General features: G+C 43.8%; 1 protein-coding gene across 1 annotated transcript in view; it reads right to left on the minus strand.

Annotated features, from left to right (window-relative positions):
* Nucleotides 1-10345: 10345 nt before the first annotated feature.
* Nucleotides 10346-26899, minus strand: part of YPEL2 (yippee like 2) — a 63565-nt gene continuing 47011 nt past the window's right edge. The window contains exons 3-5 of the mRNA XM_082604564.1: nucleotides 20374-20417; nucleotides 19254-19362; nucleotides 10346-15049 (exon numbers count right to left, since the gene is read on the minus strand). Of these exons, the coding sequence (XP_082460690.1) occupies nucleotides 14960-15049; nucleotides 19254-19362; nucleotides 20374-20417 (243 nt within the window). The 3' untranslated portion in view covers nucleotides 10346-14959. The remainder of the gene's footprint in view (nucleotides 15050-19253; nucleotides 19363-20373; nucleotides 20418-26899) is intronic.

Raw genomic sequence — 26899 nt, forward strand, 5'->3', positions numbered from 1 at the left:
CTGGAGCCTGTGCTCCGCAACAAGAGAGGCCGCGATAGTGAGAGGCCCGCAAGCCACAACTACTGAGCCTGCGCGTCTGGAGCCTGTGCTCCGCAACAAGAGAGGCCGCGATAGTGAGAGGCCCGCACACGGCGATGAAGAGTGGCCCCCGCTTGCCGCAACTAGAGAAAGCCCTCACACAGAAACGAAGACCCAACACAGCCATAAATAATTAAATAAATAAATTAAAAAAAAAAAAAGAACATGGGAATACCCTGTCAGTTCAGTGGTTAGGACTCAGCGATCTCACTGCCTGGGCCCCAGGTTCAATCCCTAGTCAGGGAAGTAAAATCCCATAAGCCGCGTGGCGTGGCCAAAAAAAAAAAGACCATGTGGAGCGTCTGGTGGTTGGCACAGAGCAAGTGCTCAATACATATGAGCTATTATTAGTAGCTATTTTCCTGACAGCATCGCATGACCCCATTGTGTCACCATCACTTTTTGAACCAAATGTCTAGAGCCTGGTTCTCAAACATGAATGCTCAGTTTCAGCATGCTCTCCATTTGCCAAAGTATTGGGTCACCCTGGATACAGGGCCTTGGGGAGTATGGTTGCAGATGATGGCTGAAGCCAGGAGTAGCCTTCTGCTTGTAAGTCATGATTTATTACCTAGAAACAAAAAATAAGCCTTGCCAACCAGTCAGCAGATTACCTGAATTCTTCAAAATTCCCCCCCCCTGCCCCCTTGTTGTCCCTTGCATTTGGTAAAAGAGAGGTGATGGGTGTAAGCAGCTTTGGATACAAGCAGCAATTTCTCCTTGGATGAAAGGAAGTGGGACGTAGACTGTCAGGGTAGGATGTGGGGTGTTTTGTCCCTTTTGCTGGCTGCACAGAGGTGTACAAAGCAACCATGGATAAACAAAGCCCCTGGTGTGTGTCTCAAATACAGCTGGAAGAAATGCCTTCCTTTCAATTTTCATGCATAAGGAGGGGGTTGTAGTCTCTATTTCAGACCTGAGTTTTCTGGATCTCGATTCAAACAGCCTCTTTCAGAGGCCATAATAGTCTCAATGGAGACTGGAACTAAATGGCCGAGATATAAATTGGAAGATTATCCTGAAAATGTGTGTGCCAATGAACTGAATGAGGAGTGACAAGGAAAAGAACGAGTCCTCAAAAGAATTCAAAGACTCTTCATGTCAAATCACTTTCTAAAGAACTAAAAAATAACATAATTTTGGGTCAAGGGTGAGGTCTTCCTTTGAATGTGTAATCTTTTATAATCATTTTCCATGTGGCTATTTTAGCAATGCCATTGTCCCACCCATCTTTCTGTGAGAGCTGGCATTTCTGGTTTAAAGGAGACTAAGGTGGAAAACAGGAGTTAACAAAAAGTGGTGGGTTTTATAATCTATGCTGAGAGCAGAAGTGAATTTTTCCAAATGGATTAATCAGAAAATTTGGCCAAAGGTATATGTCCTACCTAGATGGGTAACAAAAAGGAACCATACTGGAAAGGTTACGAGACCCCATACCTCGGTCCCTCTTCCCAACACCTGCTCCTCGCATCTTCATTTTTTCATTCTTATCTTTGTGTTTTCTTATGAAGCAAAATATATTTTTGCTTATTATGTAAATTTCCTCTTCAATTTCCTCTTGGCTTTATTTGGTCAGATAGGATTTTCTGCACATTTATCCCAAAGGAGAAATGTGTCAGTAGAAATCAGAAAGAAAAAAAAATGAGTATCCACATCTATCAGAACGATTAAATTGAAAAATAAACAAACAGACAGACAATTCTGAGTACTGACACAGATGTGGAGCAACCAGATCTCCCACGCAGTGCCGGGAATGCAAAATGGCACAGCCCCTTTGGAAAAAGTTTGATGGTGTCTTCTAAATTTAAACATCCACTTGCCATATGACCTAACAATCTTACATCTAAGCATTTACCCAAGAAAAGTGAAAATATATACAAAATTCATAACAAAACCTGTCCACAGATCTTAATAGCAGCTTTTTCATAGCAGCCAGAAACTGGAAACAACACAAACGTTCATCAACTGGTGAAAATACTGTGGTATATCCATAGTATGAAATACTATTAAGCAATAAAAAGGAATGACTTACAGATACATGCAATAGCGTGGACGAACCTCTAAAGTATTATGTTAAAGCATTAGGAAAGAAGCCAGATTCAGAAGGCTACTTATCCCATGGCCTTCTGGAAAAGGCAAAACTACAGGAACAGAAAACACATCAGTGGTTGTCAGGGGCTGGGGATGGGAGAAGTGGGTTCATTAGAAGAGGGACATGAAGGAACTTTTTGAGGTGATGGAAATATTCTCTGTCTTGATTGTGCTGATGATTAGCTACATGACCGTGCACATTTGTCAAAACTCATAGAACTGTATACCTAACAAAGTAAATTTTGCTGTCTCTAAATTACATCTGATTTGAAAAAATATTTGTATTTCTTTAGCTTTTGAGTTTTCGAGTTTCAAAATCCTAGGTCATCAAGGGTAAGAAAAAAGGACTTTAGGCCAGAACAAGGTATGTGGGAGAAAACACCACAAATGAAAGCAAGATGTCCTCACTTGTGTCCTTCACTTGAAAGGGATTCCCTAGACCCTGAGAGATAGGGAAGAGAGAGGAAGAGGAAATGATTAGCGGGGCCTGGAGATGTAGAGGCTGAACTTAATGGGACCCACAAGAAGGATTAGAGTCCCTGTTCACCAGCTTCCCAGCCTGTGACTGAGTGATAGGGAACCACAATTTGTTGGCATCCAGGCCATACTGGTGAGGACTTTCCTTGGGCAGCAGATTGCTCATCACCCTCTGACCAGACAGCTGAAATGACTCATGTTTGTTCCCCCAAGACTTGGCCCAGCTCTCTGTCCGGCTTACCCCAGGTGGAGAAATCCTCCTGCCTTGTTATTACATGAGTGACTGCCCGCCACCCCATGCTCCCTACCACTTGTAGTTGGTTAGACTGAATGAAACCATTTAAGAACCTTCACTCCCACCAGGAGATGTAAAACATGCCCACTTTAGTTACCTTTCCTGTCTTCTAAACTTTTCTCAGGAATTCCCTGGCGGTCCAGTGGTTAGGACTCCATGCTTTCACTGTCGAGGGCCTGGGTTCAATTCCTGATCTGGGAACAAAGATCCTGCAAGCCGTGTGGCATGGCCGAAAATAAATAAATAAAAAGTAAACTCTCATTTACCTTATTGTTTCCAGTGGAAGGAAGGTAAAAGGTGAAGCAATCTTTCCTTTCTTCCATGTACGTTCAATAAATATCATGTTTCCTTTTGGGTTGGGATTGAAAGGAAGAATACTTTTGTTGGCTGGCTGACCACCCCTTACATCCACACAATTTTTTTTTTTTTTTCTGGCCACGCGGCTTGCGGGATCTCAGTTCCCCCATCAAGTATTGAACCTGGGCCATGGCTGTGAAAGCCCGCAATCCTAACCACTAGGCCACCAGGGAACTCCCCACGATTATTTGTTCATTAAACATTCACTGCTCGGCTATAAAGAGTCTGGGTCCCTGCCCAGGAAGGAGTCCTAAGGAAGGAGATAGACAATAAACTTGGTAAGGGCCATTGGAGAGGCCTGGGTCAAGTGCTACAAGGACCCAGTGGGAGACAGGCAGCAAGGGGCCACTGTGCAGCCTTTCTAGAACTATACTCTCTAGTCCAAGCCAGTAATTGCTGTGGTAACTCTGAGCTTTTCTTTACTGAGCAACCTCTCTCCCTTGTCACACAAGCACTCCCTGAAGAGATTAAGAAAACTCCCTGAGGGCAGGGACCTAGTCTAGTTATCCCTAGCACAATGCCTGGCTCAAAAAAGACTTGCTGGAGGGCTTCCCTGGTGGTGCAGTGGTTGAGAATCTGCCTGCTAATACAGGGGGACACGGATTCGAGCCCTGGTCTGGGAAGATCCCACATGCCACGGAGCAACTAGGCCCGTGAGCCACAACTACTAAGCCTGCACGTCTGGAGCCTGTGCTCTGCAACAAGAGAGGCCATGACAGTGAGAGGCCCGCGCACCGCGATGTAGAGTGGCCCCCGCTTGCCACAACTAGAGAAAGCCCTCGCACAGAAACGAAGACCCAACACAGCAAAAATAAATAAATTAATTAATAAAATAAACTCCTACCCCCAACGTCTAAAAAAAAAAAAAAGACTTGCTGGGGCTTCCCTGGTGGCGCAGTAGTTAAGAGTCCCCCTGCCAATGCAGGGGACACAGGTTCGAGCCCTGGTCCGGGAAGATCCCACATGCTGCAGAGCAACTAAGCTCGTGTGCCACAACTACTGAGCCTGCGTTCTAGAGCCCGCAAGCCACAACTACTGAGCCCATGTGCCACAGCTACTGAAGCTCGCACGCCTAGAGCCCGTGCTCCACAACAAGAGAAGCCACCGCAATGAGAAGCCTGCACACCGCAGCGAAGAGTAGCCTCCACTCACTGCAACTAGAGAAAGCCCGCACACAGCAACCAAGACCCAACACAGCCAAAAATAAAATAAATAAATTTATAAAAGAAACAAAAGACTTGTTGAAAGAATGGGTAAGTTATTGTCCTTGGGGATATTTAATATTTGCCAAATATACAGAAATAAAGAAATATAAGATAAAAGATGTTCAGAAAGTGCATGCAAAGAAAAAGGATAATTATAAACCAGCCTACTAATAATCCTTGTCATTTGACTATTCGTGCACATGCATTTTTCCACTTTGAATAGCACACATCCATGCTTTGCCTTTACCACTATTTAAGTAACAATAACCAACATTTCTTTAGCTCTGGGGTGCCAGGTACTTAATGCACATCATCTCACTTAGTCCTTACAACAACCCTCTTTTACAGATGAGTCAGCTGAGCCTCAAAAGGTAACCAGCCTATCCAAAGTCACACAGCTAACTAGAGCCTAGAAGCCTGCTTTTTAATCCCCAAGTGCCTGGTAGTCTCATGCCCACAGGCAGAAAAGATCTCTCCAGGAATTCCTCTGTTGAGTTCTGCCTGCCTTATCTGCTTTTTCAGGTAAGTCTCCCTCAGGCTGAATCTAGCTCTACCCAAGGCAAGGTGAAATATCTGATACATTGGACACAACAGGTCCAAACCAGTTATGTCAGTGGTAACTCTGATCTTTTCTTTGCAAGATGACTACCCAACTCCCCCTGGTTAAGCAGAAACTCCCAGAGCTCCCTCCTATAGCCAGGGCACCAGAAGGTTAGTGGCTTTCCCTTTCCTCAACCTGCCTCCCTCATGTGGCTGACATGCTTGCTGGTACTATTTCTGTATAATATTGTTGAGATATATACACGAAATGAAACCTGAGCCCTGGGTATGTCTCGTCACCATGGAAACGACTTCAAGCCTGAGTGCCTCCAGGAGATGTGGGTGCTATTCTTCCAATGGCCGTGGAAATAAGGGTCTGGGAACTGGACAAAGCTAAAACAAGCCCCTGTTGGACTCGTGGGAGTTTTGGTAATAAATACCATGTTCAATATAGGACTGTGTCATCAGCAGGGTGATCAACCTATATTCTCAATTTCTGACACTGTGCTGGCTTGGTTCAGAACACACCAGCCCAATGAACATCAGTTCAAATTATCCTTCTTTTGTGAAGGGATGTTTTAAACACTATTAAGGTGGCTCAAAGACTATGGTAGAAAAAAAAAACAGTAATAAATTTCAAGAACATTCTGTAGATGAATTTTTGCTTCTGGGAATGGGAAACCAAAGTTTTCCCAAGAGACTCCATTATTAAGGCCATAAATAAAACATCCCTGATTCAGCTGCTTGGTTGCTGTGCTTGTGTGGCCGCGCTTTGGAGAAGTGGCTCAGAATTGGAGGCAGGCAGTCCAGGGAGGCTGGGGAGGTGAGAACATCCTGCTTCTTCTCCCACAAGTTGCTAGCACATCAGTCCAGGGTGTTAAGGATAATGAGCAAATTTTGCTTTATTGAAGACGACCCAAGGATGGTTACTACAAACATTTCAAACAGGATCCTAAAATGCAAGGATGTTTTTCTAGCTGACACCCTTTTCTTTTCCATAAAAGTACACACTCTTCTCTCGAAATAAAAGCAAGCAGCGTGGTGCAGGGACCACTCACCTGATTGCCTAGGTGCCCTGGGTTTCAGTTCCAGTTCTGGATACTTACCAGGCCCGTGACCAAGTGTTGGTTACTTAACCTCCCTGGGTGTCAGCCTCCTTTGTGGAGGGATGACTGTTGGACCCTAAATATCCTATGTGCTAGTTGTACCCATAACAGTGAGTTCCAATCACTCAGCAAATAAAAAAGGACAAGTGACACATGTTAAGCCCTATTTGGTCTGGGCAACGTGCTGGGCCCTTTATGGCTGTTATTTGATCCTCACCGTAACTTATGCATCGTTGCTGGTACCCCCAATTTACAAAGGATGGAAACTAGTCCTGAGAATTGCAGTGACTTCCTCAAAGTGATCAATGGCTAAGCATGCAGTCAGGCTTCAAATCCCCAACTGTCCAACTCCAAAGTAACCTTCTTTCTATTTGACCTTGCTAATTCCTGAGCTTGGGATAAATCATTAACATGATTTTAATTCAAAATAAATATAACTCGCTAGTTCTATCATAGTTTTCAAATAATTTGCTCATGCCTTGAAAAATTCAGCGTCTCTAGCCATTCTTTCTCTCATAAAAAAATGATCCCACATCACTTGGGAATTAGAAGAATCTTCATGCAACATGAACTTTTAATCCTTGGCTTATTCAAGCTGGCCTGGAGCATCACCCCCAATGGCCCCATAGAAATGCCATGTGTTAGGATACTTTAGTCACTTCTGCGTGGGTATGTTTTTGGGTTTCTATCTTTTAAATCAGTCTGAGCAACTGAAAGTAACACTTTTATTTCCCCTCAAAAGAAATGAAAAATAATAGTGCTGCAATCAACAGCCATGAAATCCTGTAAAAATAAAGGTATAATACAACTCTTCCTCGGTTCTAAGCTCTTGGCTTCCAGTGGAAAAGCCAGGGTTTTCATTTCATGAAAAAAGAGTAAAATATGAGAGAGCAAAATAGCCATGACATTTTGGGTGTGTGCTTAGTCAGATCTGCCAGAAAGTTTCCTATTTGGTAGTTATTCGTTTTTCCTGAACAGCAGGCTGGGGACACAGATATGGTGTGGGCTTCAGAATCAGAGTTTTAAAAAAATCCCAGCTCTTCCATGGACATGTTATTTATGCTCTCTGAACCTCAGTTTCTTCCTCTGTAAAATGGGGATGCTTCATGGGATTGTTTTGAAATTAAACAAAAAATATACATAAAGAGCAAAATACAATAGTCTTCTTTACCCCACTCCAAATGCAAAACAGACTTGAGCAATTCATAATGATAACAATCATTTTATTATCATTGACGCTTTACTGGCACTGGGCTAGCCCTTTCCATAGATTACCTTTTTATTAAGGGAAACCAGTATTTGAAACCACGTGTTCTAATTCCAGGGCTTGCCCTGTGCCCTGCTCTGGTACACTATTATTGGGTTCAGATTAAAGGATTTATGAGCAATTGCTTCTGCAGGAAACAGCTGCCTGAGGGTCGTGGTCCATGTGGTTAGATATTTGGCCAACAGTAGGGAAAGCCATGCATAATCCTTTGTTCTCACTCAACACAATTAGTACCCCTGCTTTTCTGCTCCCTGGGGTTAGTTTCCTGACTAGACTAGGCACATAATAGATGCCCCCAAAGTACTTGCTGAATAAATAAATGCAAATTAGTAAACTGATTGCTCATGGTATAACCATTTACTTTATGTAATATTTAATGCTAACCTCTTCTCCATTCTTCTCTTAGGGAAACTAACATGTTAAAGAGATTTTTTCTTAACCCGTTAAGTCTCCACATTAATTCAGTGTTCACCAAGCACTTATTAAGTACCTACTACTAATCAAGGGAGCAAGGATTACATATGTAATCCATTACCGAGTATTAAAAAACAACAAAGCCCTGCTTATATTCAGCTGTGGAATACACAATACTTTGTAGGTAGCATTGACCTTTGTGGCTTTGTTTAATTTTCTAATTTGCATTCCCTGAACCCTATTTATTAGGCAGTCATGGTAGGCAGACTGGGAAAGTGTCTTTTTTTTTTTTTTTTCTGGAGTATAATTGCTTTACATACAACGTTGTGTTTAGTTTCTGCTGTACAACAAAGTGAATCAGCTATGCGTATACATATAACCCCTCTCTTGAGAGTCCCTCCCACTCCCCCTATCCCACCCCTCTGGTCATCACAGAGCACAGAGCTGAGCTCCCTGTGCTATACAGCAGCTTCCCACTAGCTATCTGTTTTACACATGGTAGTGTATATATGTCCATGCCACTCTCTCAATTCATATCCCCCCCCACCCCCACCACTCCCGGGTCCACAAGTCTGTTCTCTACGTCTTTCTCTTTTTCCGTCCTGCAAATAGGTTCATCAGTACTGGGAAAGTGTCTTGTGAAGCCACACTAGAATTAAGGCTAGAGAGGAATTCCCTGGCGGTCCAGTGGTTACGACTCCACGCTTCCACTGTAGGGGGCCTGGGTTCAATCCCTGGTCTGGGAACTAACATCCTGCATGCCACATGGCGTGGCCCCAAAAAAAAAAAAAAAGAAAGAAAGAAGGCTGGAGAAGAGAGAGGCTGAAATTTGGAACATGGTGTAGGGAAAGAACAAAGAACATAGGGCTGTGAAGTCAGACGGACTATGATTCCTGACCCTGTCACTAGCAAACCTCAGTTCTGTCATCTACAAATTGAGGATGATCAGCATTGGTCACTGTTTTCCCACAGGGTGGGAAGGACTCCTAGAATGATATGAGGAAGTGCCTCATTGTGAAGATCCTACATGAGGTCACAGAAGCAAAGCACCCAACACAGGGTCTCACGCAAACCAAGCGCTCCATGAACATCCTTGCTCTCCCCTTCCTTTCTTCCAGAGTAATCTCCTCGACAGCCACTGTGGGCTACGAGAGCTTGGAAAGGTGAGGAGGATCCAAGGGCTGCTGGTCTGAGACTGGTTGTCTCCTGCACATGTTATCTTTTCTCTCCTCCCTGCCTGCCAAAGGCAAACAAGAATGAAATGATAACAGGCATAGGCATTGAAGCAAAACAGGTCACAGGAATAAGATAATGCACTCAAGGACAAATAAAAGTTACCTGTAGCTGGGCCCAGAATAGGTAAGTAAAAAGTCTAGGGAAGTAGAGAAGGTATTTCCTATTTTATAGGGAATAGGCTTTTCAAATATTATCACCAATGTGAAAACTCACAAACACATACACTCGTGTGGCTTTAATATCTTCTTTGCTATTTCGGTTGACTGCACAAGGTGGGAACTCTGTAAGTTATGGATGCAAGCTTTTGAAAAAGTGCTTTAAAATACAGCATAGGGCTTCCCTGGTGGCACAGTGGTTGAGAAACTGCCTGCCAATGCGGGGGACATGGGTTCGAGCCCTGGTCTGGGAGGATCCCACATGCCGCGGAGCAACTGGGCCCATGAGCCACAACTACTGAGCCTGCGCGTCTGGAGCTTGTGCTCCACAACAAGAGAGGCCGCGACCCCGCTCGCCACAACTAGAGAAAGCCCACGCACAGAAACGAAGACCCAACACAGCCAAAAGTAAATGAATAAATAAATAAATAAAATTTAAAAAATATATCTATATATAGTACAAATGGATGATGTCTAGGCAAATATGTTTAGCCTTGTTACAACTGTACTTACAATGACTGGCTATGCAAGGTTGTGTGTGCATATGGACGAGACTAGAGGAAAGGTACTTGGGGAAAAAAACAGCTGCTTTATTAGGATGGTCGAATTGCCTTACTCAGTGGCTAGAACCTAATAGATGTTTAATATTTGTCCAGTGAGTGAGAAGACTTGATTTTCCATATATTATAACTGTGAATATTTATCTCCCTTTGTTAGCCAACCATTCAGAGATAATGTTGCCTCTTTTTGACATTATTTTGTTGTTTTACTTTTTTTTCCCTTCACCTAATGTAATTCTATCTCTAAAGAAAACTGGTATAAACAGAAAAGCTTGCAGAGTCTAAGAATATGGGGCTTAGTAGACAGAAATGATACATTTCTGCATTTCTGATCTCCAAAGTCAGGAGAAATGTTTGTAGATAAACAGAAGACCTGATTTGTATTCATTAATCAGCCAAGTGTCCTTAGGGAAAATAACCCCTCAGGGCCTCAGTTGACAGATCTGTGAATAGGGTTAGACAGATGACCACCTACAGGTCTGTCAGTTACTTTAAATGTTAAATGTCAAGATAAAACATGCTGGGCCAATTAAGACAGATGAGCCCTCCAAAGAATTAATATTTGAAAACTTTATTTTCTCAAATGAGCACCGACACAGATTGGAAATATGACAGAAACAATGCACTTTTCTCTAATATTGAATCACTATGTACAAATACAGGAAAAGGTGAAGACAAATTACTTGAAAATAATTATCTTTGTTATTGAAGCAAAGTGACCTGAAAATGCCACTGAAAAAAAATTTTAATTAAAAAAAAAAAAAGAAAAACAAAACCCAAACCCAACAAATACAGTTTGTAAACACAAGCATAAATAGAATCTGTATTGAAAGATAGTCTCTGCAGGTTGGAAAAGGGAACTGACTCTCACTTTCACCAAAATGTTATACAAAAACACATGGACAGATAGAATTTGGTAATATGAAAACAGCTTGTTTCTTCTTGGCTTTACCTTTCACTGCTGGCCAATTTCACGACTGTATTTTATTTTTAAATATTAAATATCTCTTTCCTTGAACTAGACCACTAGCATGTTTTCTCATTTGAGCAGACTCTTTTTTAAAACATGTAACATGATTGTGTTCAAGATTTGATTTCCCAGCCTCTTTCTGAACCTGAGGCAATCTGACCTTAAAAAAAAAAAAAAAAAGGTGTTTACCTCCAAGGTATGTGTATTATTTTATTGATGTTCTTTCTACCCAAACCAGTTTAATGTTTAACATGATGTGGCTTCCACAACAGCTGGAGCCCTGGGTTCATGATGAATACATTCACATCTCAGTGAGAAACACAGCTTTGACTCTGCTTGATCTTCACAACAACAGATTTCCTTTACAGTCTGTAAAAGTTGAGCACACAAAGAAAGACAAAGGAGCAAACAGGCAACAGCTCCATGCTCAGGAAAACAAAATCCTCGAGGGTTGTGCTGTTGGTCCACTCAGAAACAAAACCACCAGAGAAAAAGAGAAGAAAAATCTTATGTGCCCAAGGTGTAAACTGTAGGTACAGTGTCCCCAATAAAAACAAAAACAGGAGGCACAATCCAAAGTGCTTTACACACACACACACACACACACACACACAAATTAAAAACAAGACTCCAAGACTCCAATCTGTTGGAAATTCTTCTAACAAGAGGAATCACTCTAATTTGTTACTAAATTTATTTGATTTTATCTATTTTCTTTTCTAGCCAATAGTGGTGCAAGAAAATATTTCACTTCTCAACTTGGTAATGTACTGCAGAGTCTGTTCCATTGGGAAAAAATGCAGAGAGGCATTGCTTTATTGCCTCTGTCCAGACTAAAGTGATGGAGATCTTTTTTTTTCTTTTTTCTTTTTTAAGAGTATATTGGTGATCACTGTTTCCCTTAAGATATACTTCAAGAAATGCAGAGGAAACCACAGCATTTAAAAATGAAAATAAAAAGTGCTCTCAGGGGATCTGAGAAAAACAGCACCAAATATATTATTTAAAAAATTAAATATTATTTACAGAAGTATATTTCACAAGCAACTGTTTCTTGTACATCCACTTGAAAATCTTTTTGTCAAGGGGACACCTCTCTTTTACACACTGATCCACCAGTAAGGACTTACTCTGCTGTCAGGGGAACTGGGGGAGCACGCAGGCAGGCCCAGCTGACGACAGGTGGACATCAGCAGCCTGAGACTCACACCCCGACCGGGAGGCTGGGTGTAATCCAGGACCGCCGAGGCCGTATGACCTAGGGAGGTACAGGGGAGATGGAACTAGAGTCTGCCGGTTGGACTTCGGTGGAAAGTGAAGGCAGCTGCTGGCTGAGGTATAAAACTTCTTCTGAACCTCAGTATAAATAAAAGGTTTTATACCTTTTCCTTTCTCACTTCTTCTCGCCTTCCCTACTCCCTGCACCCCACGCTAGCTTTATCATTGAACTCCAATTCCCCGAACCTCCCAGGGGTGAATGGATGAGGTCTTTGGTTATGCTCTGAGTCAATAATTTGGTGAGGAAATTAAGAAATGAACTGACTGAGGCCTTGAGTTGATGCATCTCCATCACTCAGCTGCGGTCTCTCCAATACTATAGACGGTAGATAGACAAGCCATGAATGAAGCTGAAGTTATAAGAAGCACTTTTGGTTGACACAAAGGGAAAGCCTAATGAGTTGGGTTTTCTTCCCCTGTTGCAACATTCTGCTCAGATCTCTGGCACCAAGTACGGTGCCATGCGCCCATTGGATGCTCAATGGATAGTAATTGAAAAAAATACCAGAACCAGGGTCTAACTGGAGCCTGCTCTGATCTATGTAAGAGTCAGAGGCCCCATCCCCACAGACACAGTGGCACATCAGTCTCCTCTGCCCCTTGAAAATTCTAGGGGACCTCATGTCCAGTTTCTATGTCACCACGCTCCATTTTTACACACCTACCCATGTCCTCCCCAACCCCCCATACCATCTTCTTTTTATGGAAAGGATTATCAATAGCCAGGACGTTTCCCGAGTCAAGGGGCTAATCAAAATACAGAAATGATTTTGTTATCCCTTCAGCAGGGATGGGGAGGGGAATCCATGATTTCTATGCTGGCAAGCCAGCTTAGGAATGTGAAAGTTGATTTTTTTTTTTTTTTTTTTTTTAATTGAGATCTGGGGCCTGGGAGCCAGAGGAACTATTTCTCTGGGATCGGAAATGAAAAGACTTCTTCTGAACCTCAGTCTGCTTTCTAGTAACGTGGAGAGAACAACTTAATCTCCCAGGCTACTAAAAGCACCAAAAGATGTGGGCAAGAAGCCTTCGGGAACAAAAGATTTGTAAGAATCCTCTTTGTCTTACAGAAGCTGTCTGCTGCTAGACGTGGGGCTGGGCAGGACCACACCCATCTCAGCCCCTGTTCCACAATCAGCACACAGAAACTCAAAAAGGCATTTCCACAACAGACTCGCCCCCTCTGGGAATTTGGCTCAATTCTGAAAATGTCCTGGGTTGGCCGCTTTAATCTTGGTTAAGAATTTTACAGGTTCTCATCTCCATGAACTCACTCTTTTGTGACTTCTAAGGTGAATTTTCCTATGGGATCAGCCTACTTGGGGAATGAGATGCTGAGAATTACCTAACATAACCTACACCTATCTTAGCAATAATAATATTTTCAGTCTAAGCAGTGAAATTAACTCAGTTAAATGAGTTTCGGTCATGCACCGCGTACTGGCTAAATTGCTGTACAACAGACTTCACAGTGTTGATTAAACGTAACAAACGCCTCTCTCTCTCAAGAGCCTTACAGGGATTTGTTCTCCACTTCCCTAATATAATGAACTTTGGATGGGGAGGCGGGGAGTGGGGTGTAACACTGGAATTTATAACTTGCCGTTTGACATCAAATCTGAGACCTTCCCATCGCTGGATCCCATTGACAGATTTGTCTCCACACAACACATTCAAGTAAAAGAGAACAGCTAGGGGCATGAGGAATCTACCGGCCAGGTTATCACTAAGCTCGAAGCCTTGGGACTTTGTTTTCCACGATCTACAATGATAGAACTGGAGAAAAACACCCAAAACTCTACGTACAAAGAAGTGCTGATCTCGGTGAAGCCATTGCATACCAAAGAAGAAAGATGCACTTAACCTGTTATGGTTCAAACCTGAACTATTCCCGGCACTGCCCCGCCCCACCCTCCCTTCCTTACCACAATGCTCTTCTCTTACTAAGGTTCAGAAAAAAAGGTCAGTCAGAACTGCTAACTGGTTCTACTTTTTATTTTCTCTGGCCCAATATCAGAGCCATTTCTGCAGGAGCTCCTAAGCTGCATCCCCCTTTTGTTCCCTGTTATCCTCAACCACTGATTTTACTTGGTTGCTGGTCAAAGCCTTTGGGACGTTTGGCTCTTGCACCCATTGCAAATGGCAGTCCCCTCTCCTGTCACCTACAGTGGCTGAAGAGGCAAAGATGATTACCCAGAGGAACAGTGTGGCATCAGAGTCATCAAAACCATCTGGGCTTTTCCCGAGTCACTCATTGCTGCCAGGACACTCCCCAGCTCGGCCCAGGGGAACCAGGCCGGCCCCTGCCCTGCCAGCTACAATTAGGGCCACTTCTTGTGCTCATTTGCTAACCTGGCACATTTGGTGTCAGGAACAGAAGCTTCGGATCAGAGAGAATGCAGTCATGAGGTATTTTTTTTTTTCTCTTTGTCCTTTTAGACAAGTCGATTATTTCAAGCCTAAGTTCCCAGGTCTCCAGGCGCAGCACAAGTTTGTTCCTACCTCTACCCTCCCGTCCCCTACCCACCCGGGACCCTCCTGGTTCCCCTCTTCCTCACACCCCTGTGCTGTGCCACTGTCCTCCTGACAAGAGGCCATCGGGCAGCTCTTCAAGGGCCCTGGGGCCTTTATCAAAGTGGGCTGCCGCCATGCGGGCAGGCATCTGTTCCTTTTGTTGTTTTGCTTTCAGCCAACACTAGAACAGAGAGAGAAGCCAGGATCAACTCACAAACAGACACAAAGCAAAGAGACAGAGAGACAGCGATTTAGAGGCTGGTCACCAGGAAGATGGTGGCAGGGTGGGAGAATGCCCCAGATGGCAAGGCCCCTAAACGGATGGAACCAAGTGTTCAGTCACGCTCTCACGCTTGGGCAGAATGTTCGGGTGGATGGCGTTCACGTGGACACTGGGGTGGGCAGACGCTCTCCAGTCAGTCCCAGCCATTGTCTTTGATCATGTGTGCCAGCTCAATGATGTATTTGCCTTCTTTATATTTCTGGCTGCTTTCAAAGGCGTGTTCCTAGGAAACACAAAGGAAGAGAAAAGACACTGAATGACCAAAGACAAGCAGATGACTTTTGGAGCGTAGGAGCCAAGGCGGGGCCAACGACAGGTATCAGGACCACTGAAGTCTGGCTCTGGTGTCACCCAGACTCACTGAGAATTCCGACCACTCAGCACACTATGTCCCCTTGGCTTAACTGCAGCACTGGCTGAGGGATCAGCAGGACTTTCTCAATATTTACAATAGAATTTAAATATTTTTAAATTTAAATGTTCTGAATTTAAATATTCTAAATATGTTCTCAGTATTTGTAAGAGCGTTTCTTCAGGATCTTTGCTCATTCAAGTCTCTGGCCAAACGTCCCCATCTCAGTAAGGTCTTTACTGAAAATCACAACTTCCCAGGCAGCAATCCCTCCCTGCCCCCCTCTTTTCCTGCTTTATTTTTCTCCACAGCACTTACCACATTCAAACATGCAGTATAACTTGCATATCTATTTTGTGTTTTGTCTGTCTCCCACTACCACAAGATAAACTTCATGTTTTGTTCATTGATAGATCCATCTATGTGTGTGTGTGTCTGTGTGTGTGTGTAAAATCTTAGGGGCACTTGGTTTCTGATGTTTACCAGAAATCTGCCCTACGGAGGTATCCATAAAGTTTCTGTGTCATTATTTTATTTTATTATTATTTTTTGGCCGGTCTGTGTGGCTTCTGGGATCTTAGTTCCCCGACCAGAGATTAAACTCGAGCCCTCGGCAGTGAAGGCCCGGAGTCCTAAACACTGGATTGCCAGGGAATTCCCACTGTGTCATTATTTTAAAGTGTGCTTGTTAGGCTTAGAGAAAAGACGTTCAGGGACAGGAACAAAATAGATTGTGAGGCCAAACAGGTCTCTCTTTTAATTCTTATCTTGCTATTTCCATGTCAGATGTGTTAAGTTTGTTTTTCCGTTATTGCTTTTCTCCAGGGAAAGCGGAGCTGTATGAACTCCAGGCTGAAGAACCTGGCAGCCCTTGAGCCCTACCCAGCTGCCAGGCCTCCAGAGAAGGGCAAACCCGCTGGGAGGTCACCACCTGAAACTTACAGCACTGCAGGCTCTCCCAGCTAATAAGCCCCACAGAAATACGTCCTGCATAGGTGCAGGATCAAGGTGACATTCTATTTGCAGACACAGATACAAAAAACCATCTTGGTATATCATCTGAAAAACACTGGGTATAAGGGTCATCAGATGGCAAAGCTCAATGTGCAGAGCAGTGGACGTCAGCTCTCCCTCCCGAGTCCCTAAATTAGGAAGGAGTTAAATAAATCCTACAGTCGATAGATTCTGGGCAGCATTTGTATGGACTGTATCTTCTGTTCTAGAGCTCAGGGGCTCCGGGTCTCAGAACAAGAGTTCAGACTAGCCTCTTGTTGAGAGAGGAATCATTCCACATAGCGGAGAGGGGAGGGGCACCGAGAGAAAGTGCAAACACACCACACACATACAAGAGTTGTGGGCTCAGCAGTAATTTCCCTGACATCTCATTATTCCCCAGCTCCGTCTGTGTGTGTGTGTGTGTGTGTGTGTGTGTGTGTGTGTGTGTGTGATGTGTACACAACCAGAGGAATGTGGTTTGGGAATAGGACCTATTGTTCCATAGGAGTGTATTCAGGATAGAGAGGAGGAAAAAACAAAACTAGCAAAGTGACAGTGTGTCTGTCCCTATTAAACAAAAAAAGAAGAAAGAAAAAAGTCAACACCCCCCAAGCCACAGGGCACTTGCAAAATGTCACAACTGGATTCCAGCAGACAGCGCTAGATCTGGAATTGAAACAAACATCCCCCCTAAACCCCACGTCTACTGCTTCCTAGCATCAGAAGCCTCATTTAAGCATCTGACTTCCTTTTACAATTTACAAAATTATAAACTTTCTATTTACAAAATTGGGATAATCACAAGTACTTCACAGGGTTATTATAAGGGTCGGAAGGGATAATAGAATAAAGGTTGGAGCACTGGGCCTGGCATGTGAGAGGTGATCAATGAATGTTTGGGGAGATGGATATTCCTCTGTTGTCCTGTCCAGCTGTTGTAACTTCACCTGTGGTTTTCCCCCTTGGTATCATGACTATAAACACCCTGAGGGCAAGAACTAGATCTCATTCACTTTTGTATCCAGCACAAAGGTTCTTAATAAAGCTTTGTCAAAGGACTGAATCATTTTACCTGAAGGAAGGAGCAAAACCAGCCAAGTCAGATTTATCTTCTGTATATAAATCCAGCACATGTTCAAGGAATAAGACAGCCAAGAAGTTGGGAAACAAAGCAGCAGCAGAACACTTTTGGATAATCAAAACCAGAACTGTGGCCCCCAGGTCACTCAGAGGGGTCCAGTGGCCATACAGGGGGAGAAGGGCCAAGGCCAGTTTCTCCCGTAGGAAGCTGTGGTTAAACCTTCTTGGTATCATGAAACACAGTGTCCAGGTTTTTTCGTTCTCATTCTGAACATTTCAAGGAAGACATGAAGAGATGGAATCTAAAGGCCATGCTGCTGCACTGCAGACTCCACCGGCAGCAGTTTTTTAGATCTGCACTTTTTTTTTTTTTTGGCCAAGCCACGGAGCTTGTGGGATCTCAGTTCTCCACCCAGGGACTGAAACCGGGCCATGGCAGTGAAAGCCCGGAGTCCTAACCACTAGGCCACCAGGTAACTCCCCAAGATCTGCACATTTTTGAACTTTATTTTTTTATTTTTTATTTTTATTTTATTTTATTTTTTTTTGCGGTACGCGGGCCTCTCACTGTTGTGGCCTCTCCCGTTGTGCGGAGCACAGGCTCCGGACGCGCAGGCTCAGCGGCCATGGCTCACGGGCCCAGCCGCTCCGCGGCACGTGGGATCTTCCCGGACCGGGGCACAAACCCGTGTCCCCTGCATCGGCAGGCGGACTCTCAACCACTGCGCCACCAGGGAAGCCCCTGAACTTTATTTAAATGGAATCATACTTTCATGTCTGGCTTCTTTGGCTCAACATCTTTTTTCACATACACTCATATTTTTAGAGCAGCTTTAGGTCCATCACAAAAAGGAGCACGAGGCACAGAGATTTCCCCTGTGCTCCCTGCTCCCACATATGCACGAGCTCCCCCACTATCAAAGTCCTGCAGAGTGGGGCATTTACTGCAGTCAACAAACCTACACTGGTGTGTGCTCATCACTCTGTGGGCGGTTCTGACTACTCCTTCAGGCTCCTTCCCAAGCTAGCTAACGGCAGGTCCTATGAGCCAGCCCCACACTGATGCTCTGCAATGGACATGACGGAATTTGAAGCATTTTATATGGAATAAATTGCCCTCCCAGAAACAGGAAGACTCATTTTTCAATATTCCCACAATGAGAGAGAGGACAGAGAAAAGCACTGTGAAAAGATCTGCCAATAATATGATAACAATAATACAAGTTGACTTTCACTGAACACATATACGTCCTCTCACCCTGGCAAGGGACTGCCTACTCTCCTAGGTACCAAGGAGATGTTAAAAATATCTGTTGAGTCAAACAGTGCAGGAATAAATGTCCAGTTGGGCAAGTCCAGCCGTGACTATATCTGACAATGGACATTAATTAACACAATATTTGATGATGCCTAGCACAGGGTCTGGGACCTAAGAGATGTTTTGGGGACATTTACTGGAGCATCGAAGAACATGGGCTCTGCAGTCGGACCACCACCTGGACTCCTATCCTCATTTGGCCATGTAATGGCCAGACAACACTGGACATACTATTAACCTCCCTAAGCCTCAGTTTCCTCACCTGTAAACTAGGGATTAAAATGGGTAAATCCTTATCCTCTAAGGATTCTGCAAAGTAAATAAAATAATGTACGTCTGGAACGCAGTAAGTTGTCAGGAAATGTTATGTGCCATTGTTATTATTACTATTACTAATTATTATTAATTAAATTGAGAGGGTGTGTGTGTGTGCGCGCGCACGCATGTATCAGGAGCAGGTGAAGAAAGGAGTAGGAGGGGTGGACTGTCAGTGAAAAGGGGATGAGTGTGGCAAGCAGAAGTGTGCCAGGAACTGCTCTTTGAGCTCAGTTTCCCATCCTGGTCAAAGATAATTCCACAAGGCCACGAGAGGCAAGCTGAAGAAAACATTCTTCTAATGTGTGGCTCTCAGCTAGTTCCTTCATGGCCCTCTCTCCACCAGTCAGACTCCTTGGTACTTACATATTTCCAGCCCAGAGTGGTTTTGCAGTTTTCACAGTAAATGTCTGCGACGGCGTGCAGTCCTGTTAGCAACACGCGCTCTTCTGCCGGCCCGCAGCCCACGTTAACTCTGTGCCAAGGGACAGAGAGAGAGAGCGGGGCGTCAGGCACATGCTCACCATCAGTTGTTCAAGCTGGACTTCCAGCAAAAAATTAACTGAGTACAGCTGCCTGAAGGGAAGCCAGCACCGAGAAGAGCATCATCTCTAACTGAAACCAGGAATAACCTCCCAAAAGGTAGCCACATGGAAACGTCTCCGTTGAGATGCATTGCAGATCTGCAAGCTCTGATTCAATGAGTCTACTAGAAGAAGTCTTTTATGGTTGAGACTTTGCTCAGAATTTTTCTAACAAATGCTTTTAGCCTTGTGATTTACGGGGACAAACCGACAACCGCACTGAAGTCCACAGCCACGAGCACAGGTCCTCAGAGCTTCCTGAGGACTGACTGCAGCCAGAGATGTCAGTCATGACGGCACAGTCCTGTCCTGATCACAAGGATGGGGGAGCCCCATCTACCAAATACATAGACTCCTTCACAGAGCACCTATTATTTTAGACTGAACACGCTAGATTTCCATTTTCACAGTTCATCAGGCTTGCTTTCCTAGAGAAAGCTGTACATAATGCTGAGCGCTGTGGCAGACTGTGCGTCTGTAGGAGGGATGGAGGCTCTTCACTCACTCCACTTTATGAAGGCTCCTCCAACCTTAGTCCTCCAGCAGATCCTGGCGTCCTATGTTCGCCCTCCTTCTCTTCCCCAGAGACACGTCTCAGGTCTAGTTATGAGACCTCCCGTGTTGAAGCTCTCAGAAGCACTTCAGCTTCTTCCCTAGGAGACTACAGCCCTCTGTACTTACTGGGGGTAATGACTATATTATTTTTAGCCAAAGATGATGCCACCCCCCAAAGTCCCCAAGGATGACTGGCTACCACTTGTGGTAAATAATGCTCCGTGTGTGTGTGTGTGTGTGTGTGTCAGAGAGGACAGGTTCCACTGTTTAATTATCACTGAGCGTTGCTTTTCCCCACCCCTCAAAATTTGCACCGAACAATGGGTGTACCATTCAGAGACACTCACACTGAGTTAAAGAGGTACGCTCGTCCTTGACTTCCTTGGAACGACTGAAATGCAAGAAGACAAATCGATAGTTAGAGATCCATGTCACCCACCCATTCGGGAAACCAGCCCCAAAGCACAACAATCATTTGACCTTGCAGGGCTGACACGGCTAAAAGGGAGCAGCGAGCCAGTTAACCCTCCAGCTAGCAGATGGCATGGTGGGAGGAGGAGAAGGCAGAATAAACAGAGCTACAGAGCCCGGGTCAGCCCACACTCGGACTGTTTTCACCAGCCCAGGTAAGAAAATATCATTAATGCACACTGGCCTTTCCTGGACCCACTTGATTTCAGCCCCCTGTACTGCCCACAGCTTTCAAGTCGGCTACGGCATGGAAACCAGCACAGGCACCTCAGCTTGCAGTCTTGGTCCAACCCTGCAGAAGACAGCAGGGAATCCCCAAGGTAGGAATAAACCACCAAACCTGCACTTCGCACAGGTCTTGCTTTCTTGGAGATCCTAACTGCTAGAAGAGTTCCCATCCTCCTGAAGGGCAGCTCGAAAGCTCTCCTTTTGAGGTGTAAGCAACTTCATCTCTAGATCACAGGAATGCTCATTAAGCAGTAATCCCACTTTAACTTCTAGCTGAAAGAGGAGCTTCTTTCTTCTGGCTGGAGGATGGCAGGGAACAGGAGCCAGAGCTTGCCGTGCGATTTGGCATCTGCTTCCACGAACACAGGCCCTGTCCGTGTTTTCCTCCTCTGGTTACACTGAAACGTCGGGCTGACATGAGCCGTCCATGTACTGCATTTCTGCCTGCATGTTTAATGTGGCCTGACAACTGTACCCTGAATTAAACATCCTGGTCTGCTCTGAAGACCACTCTTAAAATAAACAAACAAACAAATAAAGGACTCTCCCATGACCTCTGCTATTCAGTGGCTGGAGAAGTCTATGGGTGACTGGTTAACAGATGACCAAAGGGTAGGAGAGAACCAGACAGGACACAGATCACTGCCCATGAGACAGCTGCTGTCAGAAGCACAGGACTTTAGGGATCAGTGCTGCCAGCCAGAGAGAAAGGTAAGATTCTTGACTTGTGGAAAAACTGCCTTTGGGGAAGCTAAATTGTTGGTTGCCTCCAACATACAAATGTACCAGAAGCCTTGGCTCCCAGGTGCAGCGCTGAGGAGCAAGCAGATGTTCCCCAGCTGCTGCTCAGGCTGAAACCAGATCTCTTTCCTTTGGGTCTTGAAACATCTCCGGGGAACATAAGAGCTCCAGGCTAGCACTGAGCATGAATAGGAGTGTCACAGCCTCGAAACCTGGAACCTGGAAGTCCATGCCAAGTGTTTGGATGAGACAATGTCCCAGCAACACAGACCCTATATTTGGCCAACCCGTTAGTTCAACTTTGGAGCACAAGACATCCAAGCACCGCCAGGATAGCAAAGGCTTCACGATCTGGTCCCACCAACCTCTGCAGTCTCTTCTCTTGCTACTTTCCCACTGTGTCCTTTGCTCTAGTCAGGCCGAACCACTTGCAATTCCTGGAACTTGCATTTCACCAACTCTGACCGCCATCTTCCCTGAGATGGGGAGGCTCCTCCACTTGACCAATCCTAAGCCTCAGCTCAGCTTCCTCTCTTTCGTAAGGCTTTCTCTGACCTCCTCAGGAAGAGGTACCCATTGGTACCCATGTACTGGACTCCTCTTGTTCCCTGCCTGTTCCTTTTTCTTAGCTCTTAGCATACTGGATTTAAATTGTCTCTCTGTCTAACTCACTCACTAGATTGTGAGCTCCCTGAAGGCATCAACCATGTCTTCAATCTCTCTCTGAACCCACAACACATAGCATGAATCTGGCATCATTTATAAAATATTTATTGCATGAGTCAATTGCCTCTCATTTCCTTTTTTTTTCTTTAAATGGCTCTATTGGTATATATCTGACATACAATAATAAAGTGTGTATATTTAAAGTGTACTATTTGATGAGTTTTGATACCTGCATATACCTGTGAAATCATCACCACAACCAATATTATGGACTATCTGTCACATCCAAAAGCTTCCTCATGTCCCTCAGTCCAGCCATCTCTTCTCTCCTCACTCTCTTCCCACTCATACTCAGGCAGCCACTGTCTACTGTCACTAGAGTTTGTATTTTCCATAATTTTTAATAAATGAAATCATACAGCATGTAGTGTTTCTTGCCTGGCTTCTTTCACACAGCATAATTCTTTAAAGATTCATCTATTTGCTGTATATATCAATAGTTCATTCTCTTTTCATTGCTGAGTCATATTCCAGTCTGTGAATTTACCAGAGTTAATTTATTTTTGGTTTGATTTTAATAAGGGATTTGGACTAGTTGACCTCCAAGTCTCCTTCCAGCTCCAAAATTATATTCTCCTATAATTCTGTGGTCCTACGTTATGGATAATTGGGAGTGCCACCCTCGAGGAAACTTTTATCAAGATCTTCAAGTTAGAGCTTAGAAGAAGGTGGTTATGGGAAAACAAATTCTAGAAGAAAGCAGACTGGAAAATGACAACATGAAGTAACACAGCTTCACCATTTATGGCAGGAAAAGACATTCACTTCTCAAAGACTCATAGATCACCTGCTATCTGCTGGGCACAATGGGAATGCAGGGAGAGAGGTGGCACTGTAAAGCTTTTCAGGGCAGCAGTCCCCCCAGAAGGTACACAAGACAATCCTTCAGGGTAGGGGGAAAATACTAGAAATTTTATCTATTTAATTTTATCTTTAAAAAAAAGTTTCACTAAACAGTATTTAGCAATGCTTTCATTTTATATGACCTTTGGAGTTCAGAATTGATATGCCTGTACAAAAATTAAAATGGAGGATATTCAGAAGAAAATGCAGGAGAAAATCTTTGTGACCTTGCGTTAGAAAAGATTTCTTAGAAGCTACACCAGGAACACAATTTATAAAAGAAAAAACTGCTAAATTTCATCAAAATTTTAAACTTTCGCTCTGAAAAACATTTTTAGGGCTTCCCAGGTGGCGCAGTGGTTGAGGGTCCGCCTGCCGATGCCGGGGACATGGGTTCGTGTCCCGGTCCGGGAGGATCCCACATGCTGCGGAGCGGCTGGGCCTGTGAGCCGTGGCCGCTGAGCCTGCGCGTCCGGAGCCTGTGCTCCACAACGGGAGAGGCCACAACAGTTAGAGGCCCATGTACTGCAAAACAAACAAACAAACAAACAAACAAAAACAAAAAACAAAAAAAACACTTTTAAGAGAATGAAAAGATAAGCCATAGACTGGGAGAAAATATCTACAAATCACTTGTCTAACAAAGGACTTGTATCTAAAATATACAAAGAACTCTCAAAATTCAATAATAAAACAAGAAACCCAATTTTAAAATGGGCAAAGATTTGAACAGACTTCACCAAATATAAACAGATGGGAAACAGGCCCATGAAAAGATGCTCAACATCACTAGTCATTAGGGGAATGCAAATTGAAAAACATAATTAAGATATCACTATACACATATTAAAATGGTCCAAAAAAATTTTTAAGTGACAAAACTAAGTGCACTCAAGAATGTCTAGCAACTGGAATTCAGACATTGCAAAATGGCACAGCCATTTGGATAAGAGTTTGGCAGTTTCAATTACTCAAACGAAATGAAAACCTATGTAAATACACATAACATGGATGAATCTGAAATGCTTTAGCTAAGAAGATCATTGGTTGCCAAAGGTTATAGGTAAGGGGAAAGTGTGACTACATAGGGGTAACACAGGAGTTGGAATTTTCTTATCTTGATTTCAGTGGTGCATAAGACTATGCATTTGTCAAAACTCATTGGATTTTTTAATTTTTAATTTTACATACAGTAAAATTCACTCTTGTTGGTGAAATCCAATAAAAATTTTAAAATAAGCCATCTCTAAACTCTCCTATATCTGAACACCGTACTCCTATCATTTGTACAATTAGGAATTGTAAAAAATTTCCTGATCTATTTAAAAGTATTCCAAACAAAGTGCTTCAGAGGAGTTTGAAGTCTCGTTAAAAGGTACTTTTCTAAACTACAAAGTTCAGCAAAAACCTTTGTATAACTGGTGGGTGGGTTGGAAAATGGGGATCATGATTTTTGTAAGCTCAAGGATGCAAATGTTCCATTTGAATCTACCTTTGTAAGGAAGTTTTCATTAAGGGCAACTGTTAAAATGAAGTATAGAAGTATACTCTCCTAGGGACACACCTCTGAATTACTGAATCACAAAGTGATAAACCAAGATTTTTTTTTTCCTAAAAAGAGAGCATATTCAATTGTATATACCTTCAATAAAATAAGATTAAAAGCAAATTTACAATTGTTTTTTCTTCCATCCTTTTAAATTACAGAAATTATTAAAATTTTCTAATATTTGTTTATAATGTAGGTATTACATAGCAACCCATGTATACCACTTATAAGTAAGTAGACATATTAGGAATACATGCTCAAACACTTCACTGGTAGGGGTATGTGATTTTAAAGGTTTGGAGGTCACTGTTCTGGGGGCTCCAATCTGTTTCAGGCAGGGCCTGAGAGTCACTTTCTCTGGCCTGACACAGATTTGAATTCCTAGAGAGTAGGGTGGGGGAGGGCACATGGCAGGGAAGAGAGTTGCCAGTCAGGCCCAGAGGCGCCTCACAAGGCCACCACGGTTCCTCCCCCAGGCCTATTCTTCGAGAGAGAGTGCTGGCAGAGGTCCACACTCTGCAAAGGGTGCCGAAGCCAATCAGGGCTGTCTCGGAGGCAATACCTACAGAGGTACCTCCCCAGCGACAGTACCTATGAGCCTGTCTCCTCAGCCTGGCACTCAGGACCAGCTGAATCTCTGGGGCAGGATTCTGGAAGCTTTTCCACCGTGGCTTCCACACTGGGCCCCTGCCAAGCCAACATTTATGATGAGAAAAACATTCACAGAGAACAACAGGCATCTTGCAAATAGAGACAAGAATAGCCCGGCTGGGTCGCTGTCTCCTGTGGGCCCAGCCCAGCCTGGCACAACGAGGCACGGTCTGGCGCTCCCTTGAGTGAGGGTGGTACCCAAGGTGGGGAGACTGAAAGGAAGTGAAGGAAGCAATTAGAATGAAGCAAACAGAATCTCAGACCAGGAGATCCCAAACAGACTGTCGGACACATTTGTTTGCTGTCATTACTGCCAGGCAACAAGGCAGCTCTTTTCCATATTGTGTATCAATGAAGGCTGGTATTCAGGACTCCAGAAAAGGTTTTTTTTTTTTTTTTAAATTATACAAAACTTTTCTTCTGTCCTTTAAAGGAAGGTAATAGTTCCAGGCCCAGCCCTTCCAGCCAGCTCAAAGGAACGGAAAGGGCTTTGAGTTTCCTGTTTAGTAGCCAAAACCACCGATTTCTGGCCCCTTTGAAAGTCTGGAAGGCAGCAATTCCTTTTCAAAGTAGGAGGACCATTGAAAAAATGAATACTTGTGGGGGGAGGTGGCAACAGAGCAAACATGTGGGTTCCTCCTTCACTTGAACAGGCTCAGGCATGAAGTCCTCCTAGCATGAAGCAGAGCCTCTCAATCTCCTCTCTCTGGGAACGTCAACCATTATCAATGGAGTATGTGCCCCAGGAAGTGCCCAGAGATGAGGGAAGCAGATGCCCACCTGACTACTCAGCTGTAACATCTGGGAGCTAGACAAGCCCTTGCATATCTTCATATGATAAGAGGATCTCATCTTGGCTCAGAAATTCAGGATAAGACCCTGGTTTTACAACTTCAACTTAATAGCTACTTGACCTTGGGAGAATTATTTAGCCTCTCTTGGCTTCCACATGTTTTACATCTGCAGATGGAAACCATGCCTATTTTCCAAGTTGTTGAGAACAAGAAGTAAAACAAGGTAAACAAAAGTGCAGAGTAAAAAGATCAGTTCCCTACCTTTCCTTTTTGGCCTTTTCAGGAGCCTGGAGAAGAGAGAAGAAAAGGTTGACTCTAATCTATTTGGTTCTTCAAACTTCTTTTCTTCAGTGACTTTGGTGTCCCCCTTTCTCTGTATTATGGCATAAGGCCACTCTTCCACTCTTTGTAACTCAATATCCATAAAAATGTAGGGATGGAACTGAAGCTCCCCATGATCCTTTCCACTTGTAATAATATGAGTCTTTTAAAGCACCTAGCTTACTTCTCCAACCTACCATCCATAGGCACAGTGTTCATTACATGGGCTTTGAAGAGGCAGGACTGCCAGACTTTGAGCCCCAGCTTGGCCATATACTCGCTATGTTACTAACTTGGTCAAGCCAATTAATTTCTCTGAGACTCAATTTCCAAACCTGTAAGATGGGCACAATAATATAGTATTTACACCCACACCAGATCTGTATAAGAAATAAATGAGATACTATATATGAAAGAGGTAATTCATAAACTTCAAGATATGACAGATAGATAGAACCTTACCATAAAAGTTACCTTTGTAAAAAATTTATTTATTTATTTATTATGGCTGTGCTGGGTCTTCACTGCAGCACGCAGGCTTCCCTAGTT

The sequence above is a fragment of the Mesoplodon mirus genome, assembly GCF_964341445.2.
Source record: "Mesoplodon mirus genome assembly, chromosome: 18".
In the NCBI taxonomy this organism is placed as follows: domain Eukaryota; kingdom Metazoa; phylum Chordata; class Mammalia; order Artiodactyla; family Ziphiidae; genus Mesoplodon; species Mesoplodon mirus.